The 22,599-nt window shown below is 35.2% G+C and overlaps 1 protein-coding gene across 1 annotated transcript in view; it reads left to right on the top strand.

The window, feature by feature from the left end:
• The window catches only part of UHRF1BP1L (UHRF1 binding protein 1-like), a 126,735-nt gene that overhangs the window by 41,052 nt on the left and 63,084 nt on the right, over positions 1-22,599 (top strand). Inside the window, 7 exon segments of the mRNA XM_006888516.1 lie at positions 1,462-1,624; positions 7,915-7,953; positions 9,956-10,047; positions 19,348-19,403; positions 19,406-19,536; positions 20,068-20,205; positions 21,457-21,627. Coding sequence (XP_006888578.1) covers positions 1,462-1,624; positions 7,915-7,953; positions 9,956-10,047; positions 19,348-19,403; positions 19,406-19,536; positions 20,068-20,205; positions 21,457-21,627 — 790 coding nt within the window.

The raw sequence follows: 22,599 nt of genomic DNA, 5'->3' as shown, positions 1-22,599 counted from the left end.
TGGTTTTTATTTGCATCTCACTGATTGCCACTGATTTTGAGCATTTCTTCATGTGTCTATTGGCCATCTGAATGGCTTCCTTTGTGAAAGGTCTCTTGATGTCATTAAGCCTGTATTGTGATTGGCTTATTATTCTTTTCCTTGTGGAAAGTTTCCTTTTAATAGTCTGTAAATTTTCTTTCTGAGACTCTTTTTTGAGATGTCATCTCCACATTTTTTTTTCTAGTCTGTAAGATTTTTTTCAGCTTTTGGGAAAGGTTGTGAAGCACACAGGTACTTAATTTTCAGAAGGTCTCATTCAATGAGTCATTATGGAAAACCTGAGTTATTTAATGCAGTGGAAGTTTCATCTCCTGTGTGATTTTTGGCATTTTCATTAAGCATTTTATGATTCTGTTTTCGTAGTACCTTTAGGAATAATAAATAGCATTCATATAGCAAGTTCAATGTTTCAGATAATTGATGTTTTTAGAGTGTCACCTGGGAAACACCAACATTTTCTCTTAAATGTAGTTGTACAACCCTCTTCCTCATATAGCTTTTAAGAAAGACATATTTACTTAGAATTCTTTGGATCCATTTATAAAGCTGAAAGTCACTGAATGATTCTAAAAGTAGTATTGTGTTCTTTGATCATCAGTTTTGTCATGATAAATAACTACTGCTGCTGCTAAAGGGTACTCTTAATTTCTTACCTTCTTTGTAGATTGGTTAGTAGATTAGAACGTATCTAATATATTTGTACTTGGTACTAGTAGTCAAAAAATCAAAAAACCATGTTGCATTGGGAGAGTCTCCTGTCAGGGATTTCTCCAAAATATTTTGGAGCCATGATGTCAGTTTAAAAACCAAGATTACCTAATTAGGTCCATGGACTTTTCAATCGCTTGATATGCATCTGAGAGCTGAACAGTGAATAAAGATGACAGAAGAATTGATGCCTTTGAGTTGTTATGTTAGAGAAGAGTGTTGAATCCTGTTCATTCTTTGTAAAAAAACTTTTCTTGGAGAAAGTACAGCCAGAGTGTCCATTAGAGGCTGAAGCTTCATCTTATATCCTTTGAACATATTGTTAGAAGGAGCTATTCCTGAATAAGGGTCAGCAAGCTTGGACAGGTAGAAGGTCAGTGAAGGAAAGGAGGACCGTCAGAGATATGGTTTGGCACAGTGATAGCAGCAGTGGGCTCTAGCATTTCGGGGATGGATGATGAGAATGGCAAAGGATAGGACAGGGTTCAGATGTGTTGTTCATAGGGTTGGTTGCTTTACCTCCCTGGCACCTAACAACAACAATGTGTATAGTAAAAGAAACAACATATGGAAAATCTTGGATTAAATAAAATTCTATCCTTAATTTGAAATTATTGGGTGGCTATTACATTTTTTAATGTCTGTATTGCAAGACTGACTCAGGTATAATAACTAACTTTAAAACTAATATCAACATATATTATCTTTCAGATTTACCAAAAATTTGTCTCCTGATAAGATAAATCTGAGTACCCTGAAAGGAGAAGGTGAACTGAAAAATCTGGAGTTGGATGAAGAAGTCCTCCAGAATATGTTAGACTTGCCAACATGGCTTGCTATCAACAAAGTTTTTTGCAACAAAGCATCAATTAGGGTGAGACTTGGCTTTCTGTGGAAGGCATTTTGTATTTTCAATTTTTATTTTATCCCTATTTTTCTGAATATTTTATTGTAGACAATTTTGATAAAGAACTGTTTTTATTAATATAATTTGGAAACATGCCTTTGCATAAGTGGTTGCAAGAGTGTATCTTAGAACTTAATTGAGAATTCATATATTTGTTAATTTATTAATTTTAAAATTTCATTTAACATTTAATTTTACTAAAATTATTAATTACTAATTAGCTTAATAATGTTGTTGTTCTACTTGGCATGTTTTCAAAGGTAGTGCTTCTCATTGAATTTCTTGTGTAATAAAAAAGTTTACATTTTGTTGTGAATATACAGTTTATTTAAATGAAAATATAACTGATTGGGATTGTTTTTTACTAAATTTGAGTATTTCAAAGAGATTTATGTGAAATTTTATTCCTTCATTTGTTTCTTCCTCATTTTTAGGAGTTTATCAGTTTTCTAGATTTCATTTACTTTAATGACTTAATTTAATATGAAAATATGAATCTCTTCTACTCAGAACTGTTATATGGTCTTTGAATTTTATGTTGGCTGTCAGGGCCTCATTTAGGATTCATACCATATTCAGTTAAAGGGAAAAATTCTTGAATGATTTTTTTCCTCTCCCTCCTCCTCATTATTATTATTGTTCTTTATTATGATAACATATTTTCTCTATTTGTCTTTTTCTTTGATAATATATTGATGCCCTTATAAGCTAGGTTTAGTTTGAGAGTCTACTCATTAGAAACACTACATGCTGATATTAATATTAGTAATATTAAAATTTGGGCTCCATACTATCACCTCTCTTATTCAATATTGTATTGGAAGTCTTAGCAATAGCAGTAAGACAAGAGAAGGAAATAAGAGATATCGAAATTGGCAAAGAGGAGGTAAAATTATCTCTCTTACAGATGATATGATAGTATACTTAGAAAGCAGCCCTAAAGACTCAGCGAGAAAATCACTGGACATAGTTGACTAATTCAGCAAAGTGGCAGGATACAAGATCAACATACAGAAATCAGTTGGATTTCTCTACAAGTGACAAAGAGAATACAGAGCTGGAGCTAAGAAAAACAATACACATTGCAATAGCTTATTAAAAGATTAAATACTTGGGAGTGAATCTAACCAGAAGCACAAAGGATCTATTCAAAGAGAACTACAAAAACATTACTACAAGAAACAAAAAGAGACCTGGAGAAGTGGAAGAATATCCCTTGCTCATGGATAAGAAAACTCAATATTGTGAAAATGGCAATACTACCAAAGGCAATTTACATTGCAATCCCAATACAAATACCAATCCCATTCTTCAACAAGATAGAAAAGGCAATCTCCAGTTTCATTTGGAATGGAAACAAGCCCTAACTAAGCAAAACACTCCTTAAAAATAGAAACAAGGTAGGAGGCATCTCACTCCTTGACTTCCAATCCTACTACACCGCCGTGGTTGTCAAGACAGTGTGGTATTGGTACAATGACAGACAAATAGATCAGTGGAATAGAATTGAGAATCCAGAAATCAGACCATCTAACTATGGTCAACTGATTTTTGACAAGGAGATGAAATCAGGTAACTGGGGAAATGACAGCCTTTTTAACAAATGATGTTGGCAATATTGGAAAACTATCTGAGAAAACCCAAGCAAGATCCACACCTTACTCCACACACAAAAACCAACGGAAGGTGGATCATGGACCTAGGACTAAAACCAAGGACTATAAACTTCATTAAAGGAAAGGTTGGAAGAACTCTAGAAGTCACATAAACAGTCTTCCAAGCATCCTGAAAAATCTGCAACCAGGAGAGGATAAAATAGATGAATGGGACCTTCTAAGAATCAAATCCCTATGCACATCCAAAAATTTCTCCAAGAGGGTAAAAAGGGAAGCCACAGACTGGGAAAAAGTATTGGTAATGACATGTCAGATAAGGGACTTATATCTAGAATTTATAAAATACTCGAGCACCACAACAAGATAAATAACCCAATTGAAAAATGGACACAAGATATGAACAGACACTTCACCAAAGAAGACATTCAGATGGCAAACAAACACATGAAGAAATGTTCAAAATCCCTAACTCTAAGAGAGATGCAAATCAAAACAACTATGAGATATCATCTCACCACAGTCAGAATAGCAAAATTTAACAGAACAGCAAGCAACAAATGCTGGCGAGGTTGTGGAGAGACTGGAACCCTAATTCACTGATGGTGAGATTGTAAAATGGTGTAACCACTATGGAAAGCTGTATGGTGCTTTCTCAAAAAGTTGGAAATGGAAATACCATTTGACTCAGCAATTCCACTACTGGGAATATACCCTAAAGAGAGCATAACCAACACCCAAGCAGATCTTTGCACACCTATGGTATCATGACTTTGTTCACAATAGCAAAGAATTGGAAACACCCTAAGTGCCCATCATCAAACTAATGGATAGGGAAGCTGTGGTATATTCACACAGTGGAATACTATGCTACATTGAAAAAAAAAAGAACTCATGAAATATTATACAAAATTGGTGACCCTGAAGGACATTATGCTGAGTGAAATGTATCAGTCACAAAAGGACAAATACTACATAGTGCCACTGTTGTAAAACAGGACTGACATTTGGGTTGGGAGGAGACTGAGAAAGATGGGATAAATTATGTACACCATTGCATTGAAACAGATGAGGGAGAGAACTTTTTAAAAAGGATATATGATTAAGTATTATTGTTATGACAGGAGTCCAGAGCAAAGCCTGCATAATGATGTGTGGACTTGGGGGGAGGGATTGTATAACAATGAAATAATTTTTATTTTTTTTTACTGGGGGAAGGGGATGGACAGGGGAAAAAGTACAACAATGAATGAATGGAAATCCAAAGTCTCTGTAAATCCTCATTAAAATTAATAATAATTTTAAAAAGTTAAATAAAAAAAAATTGGGCTCCAAAGAAAGGAATGGGGAAATGTACCTAAACTTATAACAACAAAATATATAGATTGCCTGTATCATATTTACCTTTAATTCCTGCCCTGTCCTTTGTAAACACAAACATCTACCAAGACATAACATTTAGTGCAGGATAATGTCTTTTTTTGAGAGAGAGAGATTGAGATTCTCAACAGAGTGTGGAAACTATAGAACGGTATCATTGATTTCACATGCGAGCAAGATTCTACTGAAGAGTATCCAAAAACAACTGGAATAGCCCATCAGCAGAGAACTGCTGGAAGTCCAGGCTGGGTTTAGAAGGGGTCGTGGTACTAGGGGTATTGTATCTGATGTTAGATGGATCTTAGCTGAAAGCAGGGAATACCAGAAGAATGTCTATCTGTGTTTCATTGATTATGCAAAGGTGTTTGACTGTGTGGATCATAACAAACTGTGGCTGACTCTGAGAAGAACACTTGATCATTTTAGTGAGAAACCTATACTTGGACCAAGAGTCAGTCATCAGAACAGAGCAAGGAAACACTGCATGGTTCAGAATTGGGATAGGTGTACACCAGGGATGTGTCCTATCTCTATACCTTTTCAACCTGTATGCAGAATAGATTAACCCGAGAGGCTGGGCTCTATAAGAAGTGTGGCGTCAGGATTGGTGGAAGATCTATCAATAATCTGCGTTATGCAGATGACACAACCCTGCTTGCTGAAACTGAGGAGGATCTGAAATGCTTGCTGCGGAGGGTCAAGGACTGCAGCCTTTGGTATGGATTGAGACTCAATATCAAGAAGACAAAGATTCTCACCACTGGACCAATTGGCAGCATCAGGATGGATGGTGAAGAGATTGAGATTAACAACTTTAGTCTGCTTGGCTCTACAGTCAACAGTCTTAGCATCACTAGCCAGGAAATTCAAAGATGTATTGCAATGGGAAAGTCTGCTGTTAGGGACCTCTCCAAAGTACTGAAGAGCAATGGTGTCACTCTGAAGACCAAGATGCGTCTGATACAGGCCGTGGTCTTTGCAATTACTTGTTATGCATCAGAGAGTTGGACAGTGACTAAGGAGGATAGAAGGAGAATTGATGCCTTTGAGCTGTGGTGCTGGAGAAGAGTATTGAATGTACCATGGACTGCCAAGAAAACAAACAGATTCATCCATCCTGGCGAGGGTTAAACCGGGCTGCTCCTTGGAGGCAAGGATTCTGAGGCTTCGTCTGACATACTTTGGACATGTTGTAAGGAGGGATAGGTGCTTGGAGAGGGACATCATACTTCGGAGGGTGGAGGGACAGCGCAGGAGGGGAAGACCCTCTGTGAGGTGGATTGATTCAGTGACTGGGGTAATTGGGATGGGTGTGTCAGAGGCAATGAGATTGGCACAGGATAGAGCAGGGTTTGGGGCTATTGTATGTAGGGTCGCTATGAGTCGCAAGTGACTCGATGGCACATAACAACAACAACAATGTCTTTTTTGCTACCTACATTTTACGTGAATGACATTACTTCAGTATTTGTCTTTATATAATAAGAACATTTAGAATTTTAGGATTAAATAAATCATCCAATCGGCAAAACCCTGATTTTGTTTTCATAAGTCTTAGTTTAAATTGTAAATTTAAATACTTTTAAGATCGGGTTACACAGATATTTAAAAGAAGCTGTGTAGTTCCTCAAGGAGTCCTTCTTGTGCAGTGGATTAAGTATTAAGTGAGTGTTTATTATAAACATCTCAGCTGTTTAAAATCACTAGTTGCTCTGTTGAAGAAAGATCAGGCAGTGAGACAGTCTGTTCCTGTGAGAATGGCCCTTGGAAACCCTGTGAGATAGATCTGTTCAATGCTGTAGGGTTGTTATGTATTAGAAATGATGTAATAGCAGTAGTTTAGTGAGTTTTGCAGTCCCTATTAACTCTGAGTCATACTCAATGGCACTTAACAACAACATTTTTAAAAAGAAGGTGCTGGGGCTTGGTGAGTAAGGGCTTGTGTTGCCAACCCAAGGGTACATGGTTCGAGTCCACAAGCTGTACTCCATGGGAGAAAGACGGACCGTTACATCCTAGGCAATTTACAACTTCTGAAAACTTGCTGGAGCAATTAACAACGTTTGAAAAAATGACTAAGAAAATACAACTAACAATATTTTCTTATAAAGCATATACATCTGATTTTAAAAAATATAAATGGAATATTCATCTTATTATTTTACAATGTAAGAAAAAACAGTCATCTGATATAATTTGATATACCCATCACTAAAATGAAGCACTCATGGGCTAATGCTTATAATGTTCTGCTACAAAACGAAAGTTTAGTAGTGGTTTAGATTCACCCTTGGAAGAAAATTGAGCATTGTTTTCCTGTTAAGACAAATAACCTTAGAAACCTGTCAGAAGATTGCTATAAGTTGGACTCAGCAGCACTGGCTTTATTTTTTTTCTATCACTATAGAAAGGCACTGTAGTGACATAAAGATTAAGTGCTCAGCTACTAATCTGAAGATTGGCAGTTTCAACTCACTATCAGCTCTATGAGAGAAAGGACCTGGCAATCCACTACTTAAAGAAGACAGCATGTTCATTGTTGCATTATTCACAATAGTAAAGAGATGGAAGGAAACCAAGTGCCCATCAATAAATGAATGGATTGAAAAACTGTGGAACAATGCTGTGTAGTATTCCACATGATGGCATACTATGCAACATTGAAAAACAATAAAACAGTAAAACAACATGATGGAGCCGTGAGAACATTATGCAGAGTGAAAAATCTCAGTTACAGAAGGTTAATTACTGCATAATAGCACTGTACAATAGGATAGACATGGGGGGCTGGACAGGAATTGGGGAAAGAGTAGTTAGAAAAAGAACACTGCATTAGAACAGATGAGGGGAAGAACTGAAAAGAATATATGATTATACATTATATGTATGAGAATAATGTGGAACAAGGGGTACATTTCGGGGTGGACTGGGGAGGGGAAAAGAAGGAAGAAAATGTGCAAGAATGATTTAAAAAAATTACAGCATAGGCAAATAAGGACAGTTCTAAGTGGTGCAAGTAATTAAGTGCTAACCACTAGCTAGTGTGAAGCCACCTAGACAGACAAGCTCAGAAGACAAGCTTGGCTTGCCACTTTGGAAAAGGCACTGGTCTTTTCTCTGTTCATATGAGGTTATCATTCATTGGAATCATCTCACCAGCAACTAAAATCATTGTCATCATTGCTTTATAAAGAGGGCATCTGTGTTAATTATGAGTTTACATTTTTTTAGTAATTCATTTTAAGGAATTTTTTCTCCCCCTAGATCCCATGGACTAAACTGAAAACACATCCCATCTGCTTGGTGAGTTTTTAAGTTGCTCAGTAAATAAATATTTATATACATGTATTTATTTAACTATTCTATTTTCTTCACTTTAACACTAACTTTTAAGAGGTATATTCTAAATTGGTATATTTTTATTTCATCATTTAACTCTGTGGGATTCTTTTTAAAAAATATCATCAAATTTAGAGTTTTTAGCTTTATGATTATCGTATGTTAAATATTATGCTCCTTAATAGACTCTGCTTTTTTAAGGCATACTGAAGAAAATTTAACTCTTTTTTATTTTTTCTTTCTATAAAAATTTACTCCACACTTGATCTGTACTCTGAGGGAATTTATATTCTGTTTTTAATTTAGGAAACTGACAATGAATAAGTAGATAAATAAAATAGGCAATAAATAGCATGAACAAAATCAGGAATGAAGGATGAGTGAATGGCTGGAATTGTATTGGCGATAGCTACAATGTTAGTTAGGTAGTGCTGCCTTAAACAAATACAAGTGAGTGATTTTAAGAACATATATATTTTCTCATAGTTCTGGAGGTCAGAAGTTGAAATCAGGGCCTCAGCTATGATTGCTTCATTGTTGTTCCTTGGTGATCTTCACTTAGCATCCTTGAATATGTATGTAACTTATTTCATTTATAACTCAGAAGTGCTCAGATGTAGAACCTTCCCTACTTGGGTGTGATTTGATAAACATAATAAAACCCTGTTTCCAAGCAGGATGATATATATGAATTATATATGTGCATTGTTAAGTTGTTAGTAAGTGTTGTAGAATTGAGTACAACTCCTATCAACCCTATGAACAAAAAAATCTGAACCCTGTTCTGTAATTTATCATAATTTCTTTAGGCTTCATAGGGTTTTGAAAGGCTTGTTATTTAAGAAGTGGATGTCAGTCCTGCTCCCAGGTCTCTCAATCTGGAAGCTCTACCAAACCCTGTCCATCATGGGTAACCCTTAAGGCATTTGAAACACCTGTGGCAAAGCTTTCATTATCACAGCAACCTGACGTTATCTCAGTACAGCAGCCAATTTTTAAATGCAAAAGTCATCCCACCAGGTCCTGATTTATTTAAACAAGAGGCTCCCAGCCCACAGCAGATTTTTAATTAATTCTCGACAACCAATCAGCTTATACTTGATTGTTAATAAATAAATGACCAAACAGTTTACCCCTGTTTGTTGTGTACGGTAGAGTTAGAAATGACCCATAGCTGACCCTCTGGTGAGTTTTCAGAGGCAGTTAATCTCATGGGAGGAGATTGCCCGTCCTTCTCCTGTGGAACAGCTGATGGCCTTGAACTGCGTGCCTTCAGGATTGCAGCACAGACCCTTGCCACTAGGCCACCATAGCTCATATTTACCCCTGACTTTCAATCAGATCAAAACAACCTACACCCTAGAATTTGATTTGATTGAAAGTTGGGGGTAAACTGGTCATTTTTTTATTTCATTAATAATCGAGAGTAAAGTGGTAGTCTGGATTTAATTAACAATTCACTGTGGGCTGGAAGCCTCTTGTTTAAATCAATCAGTACTTAGTGGGTGGGCCTTTGTATTTAAAAGTCCATTGATATAGGAGTTAAGATTCTAACACATATTTTGAAGGATAGTCAATCCATAGCAACTTTAGATCTTCAGGAAAAAAAGTGTTCCTCTGAGAAAGAATTTTAAAAAATTATCTATTTAGTAGTTAATCTATGTTCTATGATTAAAGAGATTCTCAAGTATTATATGGCTACATTTTATAATTATTTTCTTTATTCATACTCCTTTTGGACAGTTGCTCGACCATATAGTAAGTACTTTGAGAAAGGACAGAGCCGATTGTTTTCTCTTTTAGCATTTGTCTTTTAGGCTTTTAGGGAGACATTTGAAATGGCTCTCCTCATTGTTTACTGTGCTTTTGAAGTAATGAAGTAGAAAATAGCCTTATATAATACTTTCTAAAATGCATAAAGTAAGATATTTGATTGATTATTTATCTTTTAATGTAATTTTGTCAGTCTCTGGATAAAGTAATAATGGAAATGAGTACATGTGAAGAACCAAGAGCCCCTAATGGTCCATCACCAATTGCAACTGTTTCAGGACAAAGGTAAGAGATGTCCATTAATCTTTAGGAATGATGCGCAAGTGCAGGCCTGGCATGCCTGATTCCTCCAGAGAAAGTGCAACCTGGGTGCCCCTTAAAGGACAGGATGACGAAGCTTCGTCTCACATTCTTTGTGCATGTTGTTAGGAGGGGCCATTTCTTGGGGGAAAATATAAATATCATGCTTGGAAAAGTGGAACATCAACCAAAAGAGAGGATAACCCACAGTAGGGGTGACACAGTGAGTATAACAATGGGCTCAAGTGTGTCAAAGATGAGGCTGTCACAAAATAGGCCAAAGTTCAGATCATTGTTTATAGGGGTCATTATAAGTTGTATACTTGATGAAACCTCACAACCACAATAGGACTAACAATGGGAATTCTTTTCATAATCAGTTCTGTTATCTTCAGAAATAGGACATAAAGAAAATAAAAGCCCCTAACCTCAAAGACTCTCTTTTCTTAGGTGTTTCTCCCATGAAACAATATTTTTTTCCCTTGTATAACAATACAGAAGTCTGTTTGTTCATACAAAGTTAATCTGTGACTGAGAGTAGGATTTAGAGGATTAAAACTCTTTACAGTTGATCACAGCCTCTGCCACCTTCAACGTGGAGCCACCAAAGTGGCCCTAGGTTTTGGCCTTAGTCAGCAGTTAGGAAAATAGAGGATGGCTTGTTGGATATTTTTATGATTCAGGTCTGAAAGTGGGTATATTAATTCATCATATTAACTGCAAGAAAGGCTGAGAAACATGGTGTCCTTCCAGCTTTCAAACTTTCTCCTCTGTGACATTCTTTTGTCAGTATAGCCAATCACCTAACATGTATTCCTTTACCTAAAATACAACATGGCCTAGAAGGCCCTTCAACCGGTCTCTGCCAACTATCTGCTTATTTTTATTGCCCTTTCCTACTTAAATATTTGTGTCACAGAGACCTCCTATTCCCTAGATATACTGTAACATATTGTGTTTCTGTGTCAGGTCCAATAAACTTTTTCTGTAAGAGTCAGATAGTAACTATTTTAGGCTTTGCAAGTCATAGAGTCTTTGCCACAGTTACTCAACTCTGTTTTGAAATGTTGAACAGGAAAACAGGACAGATAATAAAGAAATGATATGCCTGTCTTCCAATAAAACTTACTAAAAGCAGGTCATGACTACATTTCGCCCATCAGCTTTAGTTTGCTCACCTCTGCCCTGTAGAGTGTGTGTGAGAAGATATAAGCAAGCATATGCCTATATAGAAGTTTTTCCATGTTCATTTAATTGACGTTGTGTCCCACTCTCTCTGCCTGCCTGTCTCACTACTTTTAAACTATACTCCATTTTGTAAAATTTTCGTCTGTGCTTTAGAGTTGTCATTATCATTTCATTCTATGTATTTATAGGATACAGTGCTAGGACAGGCATTATTGGTTGAGTTATATTGTTGTTTCCTTTAAAGATGAGCTGTTTCCACGTAGTAGAGTTGGGTCACATGGACATTTTACAGGAAGTTTAATAGCAAAAATAGCAGATTTTATTTTTAAGGTTGGTTTTTTTTGCTGTGTGGTGTTTTTTTGTTTGTTTGTTTGTTTTTTTAAATCCTGCATTCCTTGTTCTTAAGTCTTGTTGATGAATCGGATGTAGTACAGCAGCAGGAAATGGAAGGCGAGTTTAGGCATTCTGTAAATCAACTACTAAATACTTTCTTTGCCCTAATGGAGTGTTTATGATTCTTAAGAATTAAGTTCAACTCTTAATAAATTACACATCTTTTGGATTATTCTGTTGCTGTTGTTGTTAGGTGCTGTTTTTAGCAAGTCTATGTACAGCTGAAGGACACCTTGTCACGTCCTACACCATCTTGACAGTCTCCACGGTGCTTAGCTAATTCTTGGCATCACTTTGACAATAGTCATGTTATATCGGCAATAAATGCCCTCGTTGGGTGAAAAAGCTTTATGCCATGCAAGTAATGAAGGGAAACTCTGCTTTGATGAGGCACCTCCTCCCCAGTTGTAGTTTGGATGTCTTTCAACCTGAGGGCCTCATCTGCTAAGACTCTATCAGACAGTGTTCTGCTACTTTTTATAGATATTTCAATGGCCCATTATTTTACAAGTATATGACTAAGCCTGCTTCCTTTCCTTAGTCTGGAAGCTCTGTTGAAACCTGTCTGCCTTGGCTAGAAGCTTTGCTGAAACCTGTCCACTTTGGCTGGCCCTGCTGGCATTTGAAACATTGGTGGAATACCTTCCGGCATCACATCAACACTCAAATTATCACAGTACAACAAACTGGCAGACTAATGGTGAAAGAGGAAGAGTCAGAGAAAACTTTTTTTTCATTGCCATGTGTGCTTTTAATTGTGTTTTAAAGTTTCTCAATGTATGAGATTTTATTTACATTTTAATGAAACTTTATAAAGAACTTGGATTTCTATTCATTCATTGTTGCACATTTTTCTCTCCCCCTTCTTCCCCAGTTTTCTTTTTTCTTTGGAAAAAAAGGTTCTTTCATTGTTATACATTCCCCCACTCCCTGACCACTTTACTATGCAACTTTTATTCTGGATTCTTGTCATGCCAATAATACCTAATCATATATTCCTTTTACGCAGTTTTCTCCCTCATCTGTTTTAATACCGTGTACATTATTTATCCTCTCTTTTCTTAGTTTCCTCCCAACCCTCATATCAGTCCTGTTCTATAACAGTGGCATTATGCAGTATTTGTCTTTTTTGTGACTGAGACATTTCACTCAGCATGTCTTCCATGGTCACCCATTTTGTGTAATATTTCATGAGTTCTTTGTTTTTCAGTGCTGCATAATATTCCATTGTGTGAATATACCACATCTTCTCTATCCATTCATTTGTTGATGGACACTTGGGCTGTTTCCAACTCTTTGCTATTGTGAACAAAGCATCAGTAAACATGGGAGTACATATATCTGCTCGGGTGGAAGTTCTGATTTCTTCAGATTATATTCCCAGTAGTGGAATTGCTGGGTCAAAGCACCATACTGCCTTCCAGAATGGTTGCACTAATTTGTACTCCCACCGCAACCTCGCCAATATTTGTTGCTTGCTGTTCTGTTAAATTTTGCTAGTCTTACTGGGATGAGATGGTATCTCATAGTTGTTTTGATTTGCATCTCTGTTATAGCTAGGGATTTTGAACATTTCTTCATGTGTGTGTTTGCCATCTGAATGTCTTCTTTGGTGACGTGTCTGTTCATGTCCTGTGCCCCTTTTTCAATTGGGTTGTTTACCTTTATCTTCTTGTGGAATATTCTATAAATTCTAGAGATAAATCCCTTATCAGACATGTTATTACCAAATACTTTTTCCCAGTCTGTGGCTTCCCTTTTTTTACCCTGTTGGAGAAATTTTGGGATGTGCATAGGTATTTTATTCTTAGAAGATCCCATTCATCTATTTTTCCTGGTTGTGGGAGACAGAGAACTTTTTTTTTTTTAAGAGAGAGAATGTTTACGATTCACTAGTCTATAAAATCTTCCTAAAAAATCTGACTATATCTTTTTAAAAATAACATTTTCTAAAAATTAGCTGTTTACTTTTGCTTCCAAGAAATAATTTTCTTAAATTTCTTTGTTACTTTTGGAGTGTGCCGTTTATCTGCACAGAATGATTCCATAGGTTTTACTGTGTTTCCTCAAGTTGCGTACCCTGGCGTACTGGACCATTTATTTAAAGTGTTCTGGATGGTACATAGGATTGTAATCAGTTGTACTAATGGGATTGAGTTTGGAGTTTTTGTTTTATTTTTGGTATGTGCTGTGTAATAAACCCTTTCTACTCTTTGAGAATGTCTATACATACTCCCTTCTTCCTTCTTACATACAATGAACCACCTTCCTCTATAGTACTTAGAGTGTAACCAGTGTCTTTCTACATAAGAATGTAATGGTGATACATTTCATTGCTACAAACTGAATGGCAAGTTTCTTAGATTTATAATTTATAGTTGGAATACATATTACAATTACTGAAAAATAATTTTCAAATGAACTTCTTTGCAATTCGTCATTGAGCAGTGTGAGATTTTATAGTTCATGATTCCAGGTTTGATAGTATGGACAGGAAAATTTGGTCTTTAGATTGACTAGAATCAGCAAGAATTGGAGAAAAAATAAAGGTCCTTTTAAGATTAATTAAAAGAGTTAAATGGTTTTCTAAGTGTTAGAGAAGCAAGTCCTTTTTTAAAAACTGTTAGTATTATTAATTTTAATGAAAATTTAGAGATTCTGGATTTCCATTCATTCATAATTATACTTTTCTCCCTGCCTGCCCCTCCCTCCAATTTGTTGTTCTCTTTGAAAAGTAAAAGAAAAATTCTTTCATTGTTATGCAGTCCCTCCCCTCTAGTCCACTCCATTATGCAGCCATCGTTCTGGACAATGACAATAATTCTCCTGTCATGAAAATAATACCTAATTACATATCCCTTTTAAACTGTTCTCTCTCTCATCTGAGAAACAAGTCTTTTTACCAGTGTGAGTTGGTAATATTCATCCTAATTCAAGTTGGTTTTCTTTTATAGTGGTAGTACTAGTAGTTTTAGAATGTTCCCTTTATAGTTATTTGTATGATGATGATTCTTTTCTTTTTAAATTTTTTTCATTATTATTTTATTAGTGTGTGTGTGTGTGTGTGTGTGTGTGTACCGTCAAATCGGATCTGACTGGTACAGGAGGAGATTGTCCCTCCTTTCCTGGCAGAGCATCTGGTGGATTTGAACTGTGCGCCTCTGGGATTGCAGTGCAGCTTCTTGCCACTAGGCCACCAGAGCTCCCCATGGTGATGATTCTTGTGTTTTGAAATGGCATTATGGTTAATTTGTTCCATTGTTTTCCAGACTGATTGTTACAGTCACTTAGGATACTTACTAAATTAATGTATTCTTTCAGGTTATTTCTCTTGAAATTATAATTCAGTAGGTCTCAACTACTGCTTAAAAATAAGAACTTTTGGTTAGCAGTGCAATACCTTACAGATAATGCTTCTTTACAGTCATAGGACTTAGAGAAACACTGATTCATTTGGTTTATTATTTAGTTAAAAGATGAAAATACAAGTTAACATATTAATTGTTCTTTAAGCAGGTCTGGTGACTGGTAATGCTTTCACAGATAAATGGTATAGTAAATATCAATTTAGACTTATACTTTCATAATTTCATGTGGAATTAATTGGTTATAATTGTGGTTTAATTTCATATGGAATTAATATTTATATAAATATTAATCACACTTGGAAACACTTATTTGTGAACTGTCTTTTTAATTTAGTATAGATACTATATCCATAAAATGTAAACATCAGTCGTTTTTTCCAGTTTCATTTTCTGATAAATTGGTCCTGCAACATGAGCTGTAAAAAACTTTTATGTACGTGAATTTAAAAACCTAGAGCTTCATATTCCAAAGGGTTATTTTCACATAATTATTATAGAAATATTCTTTTTTCTCCCTGGGAATATTGCTCTCAATCAAAATTTTCATTAGGATTTAGCCCTTGATGAGCTCTTGCTTTTCAGCTCTCGATATTCAAAGCTCAGGATAGAACACTGTCTCCCATTATAACAAAAGAACCGCAGGTGTGCTGATACCGTGGCTGGTACTACACATACACCATGTCAGTTAATGGCTGTGGCAACCTTAATGAGGCAGATGTTTCCATTTTCTAAATGAGAGAACTGAAGCGGAGAGATTTTAAATGGTTTATTAATGATGTGCTATTATTAATTATTAGAAATAATAGTTCTGTTTTATAAAGTATCAAGTCAAATTATAGACTATTCAGATTATATTTTTAATGTAATCCACTTAGGAACTAGCAAGTATTAGTTGGTTTGAATAATGGAACCTCTGAATCATAGAGAGGTTAAGAACTTAGGATATTCATTAAGATAGTGTATTAGGATAAGCAGTGGTGGGCATAGAGTAGAACTCTTGATGATAGAGATAGATAATTGGTTAATTTTAGACATTTTAATTGTGTGAAGAGCAGAGGTCAGGCAGACAATTGACCTTTTTTGTTTTTTATAACTTTTTATTTTTTAAATTTTTAAAATAATGTTTTTCCATTGTTGAATATTTTCATACAATTGACATTTTCACAGTATGAGATTTCAGCCAAAAAGACCAGAAATAGTGTTTTCGGAGTTGTTGTTGTTATGTGCCGTCGACCCTCTGCAGTAAGTGCATGAGGTCCTCCTCAGTTTCAGCAAGCAAGGTTGTGTCTTCTACATAACGCAGATTGTTGATAGATCTTCAATCTAGGTAGAACGTTCAAGCATGGAATTACAAAGGAAGAGGAACAGTTGTAAGCAGACACTAGTGATTGGAACATGAATGTAGGAAAATTAGAAATTGTTAAAAAAGAAATGGAATGCATAAATATTGACATACTAGGCATTGGAGAGATGAGATGGACTGGCATGGGTTATTTTGAGTCAGATGATCGTATGATATATTATTCTAGAGATGAAAAGGTGAGGAAAAATGGAGTTGCTTTCTTAGTTAAAAAAGAAATTTCTAGATCCATCTTGAAGTACAACATTGTGAGTGATAGGATTATATCCATACGCTTACAGGGAAGTCCAGTGAACACCACTATCATTCAGATATATGCACCAACAACCAGAGCCAAAGAAGAAGAAATAGATGATTTCTACCAACTCTTATAGTCAGAGATAGATCGAACATGCAGTCAAGATGCATTGGTAATAATGGACGACTGGAACGCAGAAGTTGGGAACAGGGAAGAAGAATCAGTAGTTGGAAAACATGGACTAGGTGACAGAAATGAAGCTGGAGATAGAATGATTGAATTTTGCACAATGACTTATTCATTGCAAACACGTTTTTTTAAGAGACATAAACACAGATTATACACATGGATTTCACCTGGTGGTATGCATAGGAATCAGATTGATTACATCTGTGGAAAAAAACCGCTGGAGAAGCTCAATATCAGCTATGAAAACTATGCCCGGAGCTGATTGTGGAACAGACTACCAACTACTCATATGCAAGTTCAAGCTGAAGCTGAGAAAAATTAAATCGAATCCACAGGAGCCAAAATATGACTTTCATTTCATCCCAGCTGAATTTCAGAATCATCTCAGGAACAGGTTTGAGGCCTTGAACACTAATGAGCAAAGACCAGATGTGTTGTGGGAGGATGTTAAATGTATCATCCAGGAAGAGTGCAAACGGTCATTACAAAGACAGAAGTGGAAGAAAAGACCAAAATGGATGTCAGAAGAAACTCTGAAGATTGCACTGGAACGTAGAGAAGCTTTAGGAGTAGTGATTGTATTAATGATGTTGGAAGTTATTCTGTTTCTTGTACTCAGTGTGTGACTTCTACTCCCTGCCTCTCTATGCCTTTGCTGGTGCTCTTCTTTATTCTAACATTTTTCTTGCTTCTCATAGGAATCCATCCTACTTTCTCAGGTGCAGTTATGATTAATTATAAATAATGCCTTCCTCTCTTTACCCAGTTCACTGTTGGTTCTCTTTTAAAGTTCTAAGTTATATGAGCTACTTCATGTTTAATTACTAGAGTGTGCATCCTCCCAAACCCTTTAGGAACTTGTGAGCCTTCTAAAGCTGCAGCTAAACTTTGGTTTCCTTAATATCCAAGCATCTCTCTATGACAGAAGCTCAGTAGACAGTTTTTAATTGAATTATAGAAGGTAAAAATTATATGGCCTTATTCTTAAATTGTTGTTGTTGTTGTTATGTGCTGTCGAGTTGCCTGTGCCTCATAGTGACCCTATGTATAAAAGCTCTGAAGCCTACCCTGTCCTGAGCCAGTCTCACTGACTCCGACACACCTACCCCCCCATTGCCCTAGTCACTATATGAATCCATCTCATCTCAGGTCTTCCTCTCCTGCCTTGTGCCTCCACCCTTCCAAGCATGATGTCCTCCAAGGATAGGTCCCTCCTGACCTTATGCCCAAAGTATGTAAAATGGAGCTTCAGAATTCTAGACTCCCAAGGAGAAACTTGGTTTTACTCTAAGACAGACCTATGTTATACCTATGGTATGTTCAATGCTCTTCTCCAGCACTACAACTCAAAGGCATGAATTTTTCTTCAATCATCCATAGTCATATCCAGCTACCTGATGCATAGCAAATAATTATGAAGACAGTGAACTGGATCAGGTGCACCTTACCCTCTAGACTGACATCATTGCTTCTCAGTACTCTTGCAAAGTCCCTGACAATGCAAATTGTCTTTTGATTTCCTGACTACTGGTGCCAAGAGCGTTGATTGTAGAACCGAGCAAGCTATAACTGTTAACCCCAGTCTCTTCTCCATCCATCATAGTGCTGCCAATGGTTCAGTGGTGGAAATGATCATACAATATCACTCATATCACATGAAAGCAAAATTCTGTTGAAGATTATCCAGAAACAACAGGAATAGTACATTGACAGAGAACTACCAGAAATATAAGCTGGGTTTAGAAGAGGCTGTGGCACTAGAGAAAAGCAAAGAGTACCAGAAGGATATCTGTCTGTTTCATTCTTACATTATTGGGATATATTTCAATTGGACATGTGTCTTTTTTATATTTGGAGAGTTTAGTTCTATTAGTTTGTTTATCTATGTCAGTGGTGCAGACTGATACCTTTTTAAAGTTGCCAGCTGTATATATTGATTTTAATAACTTTCTTTACAAAGTAAATGAAGGCACTTTGATGGCCTATTGGTGAGGCAGGCAGATCCGATTCACCAGATGCTCAGCAGAAGGAAGACAGGCAGGCACTCCTGTGCAATTTACAGCTTCTAAAAGGCTGCTGGAGGATCAGCTGTTGAGTTCCGACTCAACCGCACATAACAACCACAAATTTACAAAGTAAGGAGCTCTGTTGGGCTCGTGTGCTACATGTTGGACTGCTAACTGAAAGATCAGTGGTTCAAATCCACCAGCAACTCCTTTTAGACAGATGAGTAGTCTCTTTCTGTGAATATTTGTAACTTTGGAATCCTAACGAAGGTTGCTGGGAGTGAGAATTGACTCGGTGGCAGTGTGTGGTGTGGTGTTACTTACAGGATTTTTTATCACTTATAATTTGTGAATAGTATTTTTATTACTTACTTTTAGGTATGCTATGCCATCGTTTTAAACAAAAATTATTTTTTAAGCAAAAATACATGATGCAGTGCTAGGACAAATTATATATATGTAAAAGTATGAAATATTAACTGAAAACATTTTTGTTTCTTAATGATTTTTTTTATTTCAATGTATTATATTTTGTTTTCCCAGTGAATATGGCTTTGCTGAAAAAGTAGTTGAGGGTATTACTGTTTCTGTAAATTCCATTCAATTCAAATTGGAGCAAAAGCCTTTAATGCATCTTTTGAACTTTCCCATCAACGGATATATAGTGTAAATGCAAACTGGGAACATGGAGATTTAAAACGTACTCGTATCCAGGATCCACAGAGAGGAGAGGTAAATACTCTTCTGTTTTTCCTCCTTTTGAAATGTTTTAGTTGATGAGAAAGAAGATATTTAAAATAATCACATTTAGTAGTTCCCAGATTCACAGAGTGCTAGATTGATTTTACTTTTTTTCTTTACTCTGTTACTCTTAACTATAAAATACTCATTTTAGTATTTTTTACTGTACAAGTCTTTTCTGTTTTATCTTCTCAGTCAGAATTAAAATTTTAAAAATCAGTATTTGTTACTTAGATTTTTCATTACATTATTCAGATTTTCTTAGACTTTAGTTATGTTAATTATTAGAATAAAAATATCAGCTTTCCAAATGTTGAATATAATTATGAAAATATGTTACAAATTTTGATGTATCTAATTTAATGTAAAAATAAAAGCATGATGAATACATCCATGTAGGGTGTCACATGAAAATTTGTTGAGATTAGTTTTTATAAAATATAAAAAATTGTTTTACAAACTTACATTTTTATCATTCTCTTTTGTATGAGTTAATGACATGAGTCTCTTTACTTTCCTTAGGTTTTGACTTTTAAAGAAATAAATTGGCAGATGATTCGAATAGAGGCAGATGCTACCCAAAGTTCACATGAAATTTTATGTGCTCCTGTTCGATTAATAACCAATCAATCAAAAATCAGAGTCACACTGAAAAGAAGAGTAAGTCAACAAGTTTAATTCTATAGCTTCTGTGTTAACTATTGGAATTGACTGGAAATTTCAAATAATTCTTGGGTGAGATTATGACATGCTGTTAGTTGTTGTCATGTCTGAACCCAGTCATGGAAGCCTTGCAGAGTGTCACCCAGTCCTGTGCCTTTTGGTTTGCATATTTAAGAACATGCTACTGGCATATTAAAACAGTTCAGAATAAAGGGACATATAGTGCTTGCTTGTTGTGAATTCCTGTCTTCCAGATTTGATACCTACATTTTGAAAAGATTTTTATTTTTTTGTGAATTGAATATATTTCTCAGAGATAATATTTGTTGAGTATTTATTGCTTTACATTTGATATTTACTGGTGAATCTTGTTTAGTGGTAAGCACCAAAGCCTCTTAGCACTAACCATACTGATTATGTAGTTATTAAGGTATGACTGATAATTTAGATAAATAGAAAAACAATTACTTAAGGATTTCAGAATTCCTGTGAATGTTTGCCAGAAGTTTAGCATCCACTGTGATTTATGATAAAATTTAATGAATAAGTGGTGACTTTAAAAAAACATTGTGCAGTTAAAGGTCTTAAAATGTTTTGTACCTCATAGCACAAATAAATCTGTTAAATGAAATTGAAAACATCCTTTTGATTATACTACTTAATAAATATTTTCTGAAATGTAAAGCATGATTAACATCTTTTTTGGTTTTTTTTTTTTTTTACTTTATAATTTACTTCTCTATACTAGGATTATTGTTGTTACGCAGTTAAGTTAGAACTGACTCACAGCTGACCCTCTAGGTTTTCAGAGACTATAAATGACAAGGAAGCTTAGTGCTCTTCTCCTTTATAATAGCTGGTGGATTCCAACTCCATGCCTTTGGATTGGCAGCTCAACTTCTTACCCACTCTATGACCAGAGCTAACTAGACTTATTGAATGAATACAGAAAATTATATATTAATTATAAATGCAAATTTTAGTTACCACAGGTAAATCACTTAGAAAATTTGGATACTTATTTTTATAAGTATTATAGAACTTGCTACTAATTATAGAATAGAAATTTGCCAGTATTTTTCATGTTGTATCTTCAGTACTAGGAGCTCTTCCTTCTGTATTATAGGAACTAAGTAAATATTTGTTGAAGGAAGAACTCACTTCTACTAAAAATTGGGAAACTTTTTATTCAAGTACACTTTAAGTTTTAGTCCTGGGTTTAATTTTATAAATTCTTTTTCCTGACAGTTAAAGGACTGCAATGTCATAGCAACAAAATTAATTCTATTATTGGATGACTTATTATGGGTTTTGACGGATTCTCAATTGAAGGCTATGGTACAATATGCAAAATCTCTTAGTGAAGCAATAGAAAAATCAACAGAACAAAGGAAAAGTATGGCTTCTGAACCTACACAGGTATGCTTTTAACAGAGAAAACAAACTTATCTTACGTGTAGACATTTTAAAACTTAGAATGCTTACTTAGTGTTTTCTTTATGTGAAATAGAGTTTAAGAATTTGAGGCCAATAATATTCTTTAGCTGAACATCTTAATGTAGACACACATACACACAATCTACATGGAAACATATATTAAAGATATTATTTTTATAATGCATATTTTGTTTGGAACTCTGTATCAAGTAAGGGCTGGAATTAATGATGACATAAAATATTTTATATTATGAAACAACTTTTTAGGATATAGGGAATATAGATTTAAAACTATTAAGTGTAGAAGGGAAAAAAACCCCTGGGTGATTATAGGAAAGAGAAGCAGTAGAAGAATTAGTAGTGCACAGACCTAAAATTAATATGGAAGTGCTGCAGTTGAACACTAATTGCTGTTGGATATCTGATAACTGTGGCAGAAATGAGGGTAGCACAATGAACTAATTAATGATCATGTTCTAAAATGTTTGAAGAAGAAAATAATTTTTTACCCTTTCCAGATACTCTGAGGTGTTAACATCAAGATCACTTTAATAAGCTACTTGGAAAATCCCTATTAGTTATATCTTTTATAACTATTCTGTAAAAAAAAGCAGATCTTTCTTAAATTTGTTTTTATCATCCCTTGATTAAAGCTTAAAGGGTACTGAAAATTCATATTGCTATGGAGGTAGTTCTTTCTAGATAAATTATGATATAATGTGAAGGAATAAGTTCTAAACAAGAAAAGGAAATTTTAGTTAACTACTTGTAGAATTCAGAAAGATTTCTCAAAGATGATAATGAAATACAGTCTTTCAAATGAACCAGAAGATCATAGGAGGATATGAGGGGAAGGGCATTTAGAAGGAGGAATCCAATCTGAAAAATATAATGAAGAACAAGGTGTTTTCTCATAAAGATGGGAGTTTACTGTTACTTAGATACTGATAGAAG

Source organism: Elephantulus edwardii, unplaced genomic scaffold, assembly GCF_000299155.1.
Source record: "Elephantulus edwardii isolate Elephantulus edwardi_28Jun2011 unplaced genomic scaffold, EleEdw1.0 scaffold00068, whole genome shotgun sequence".
NCBI lineage: Eukaryota > Metazoa > Chordata > Mammalia > Macroscelidea > Macroscelididae > Elephantulus > Elephantulus edwardii.
This window is presented reverse-complemented; position numbering and strand designations above follow the sequence as displayed.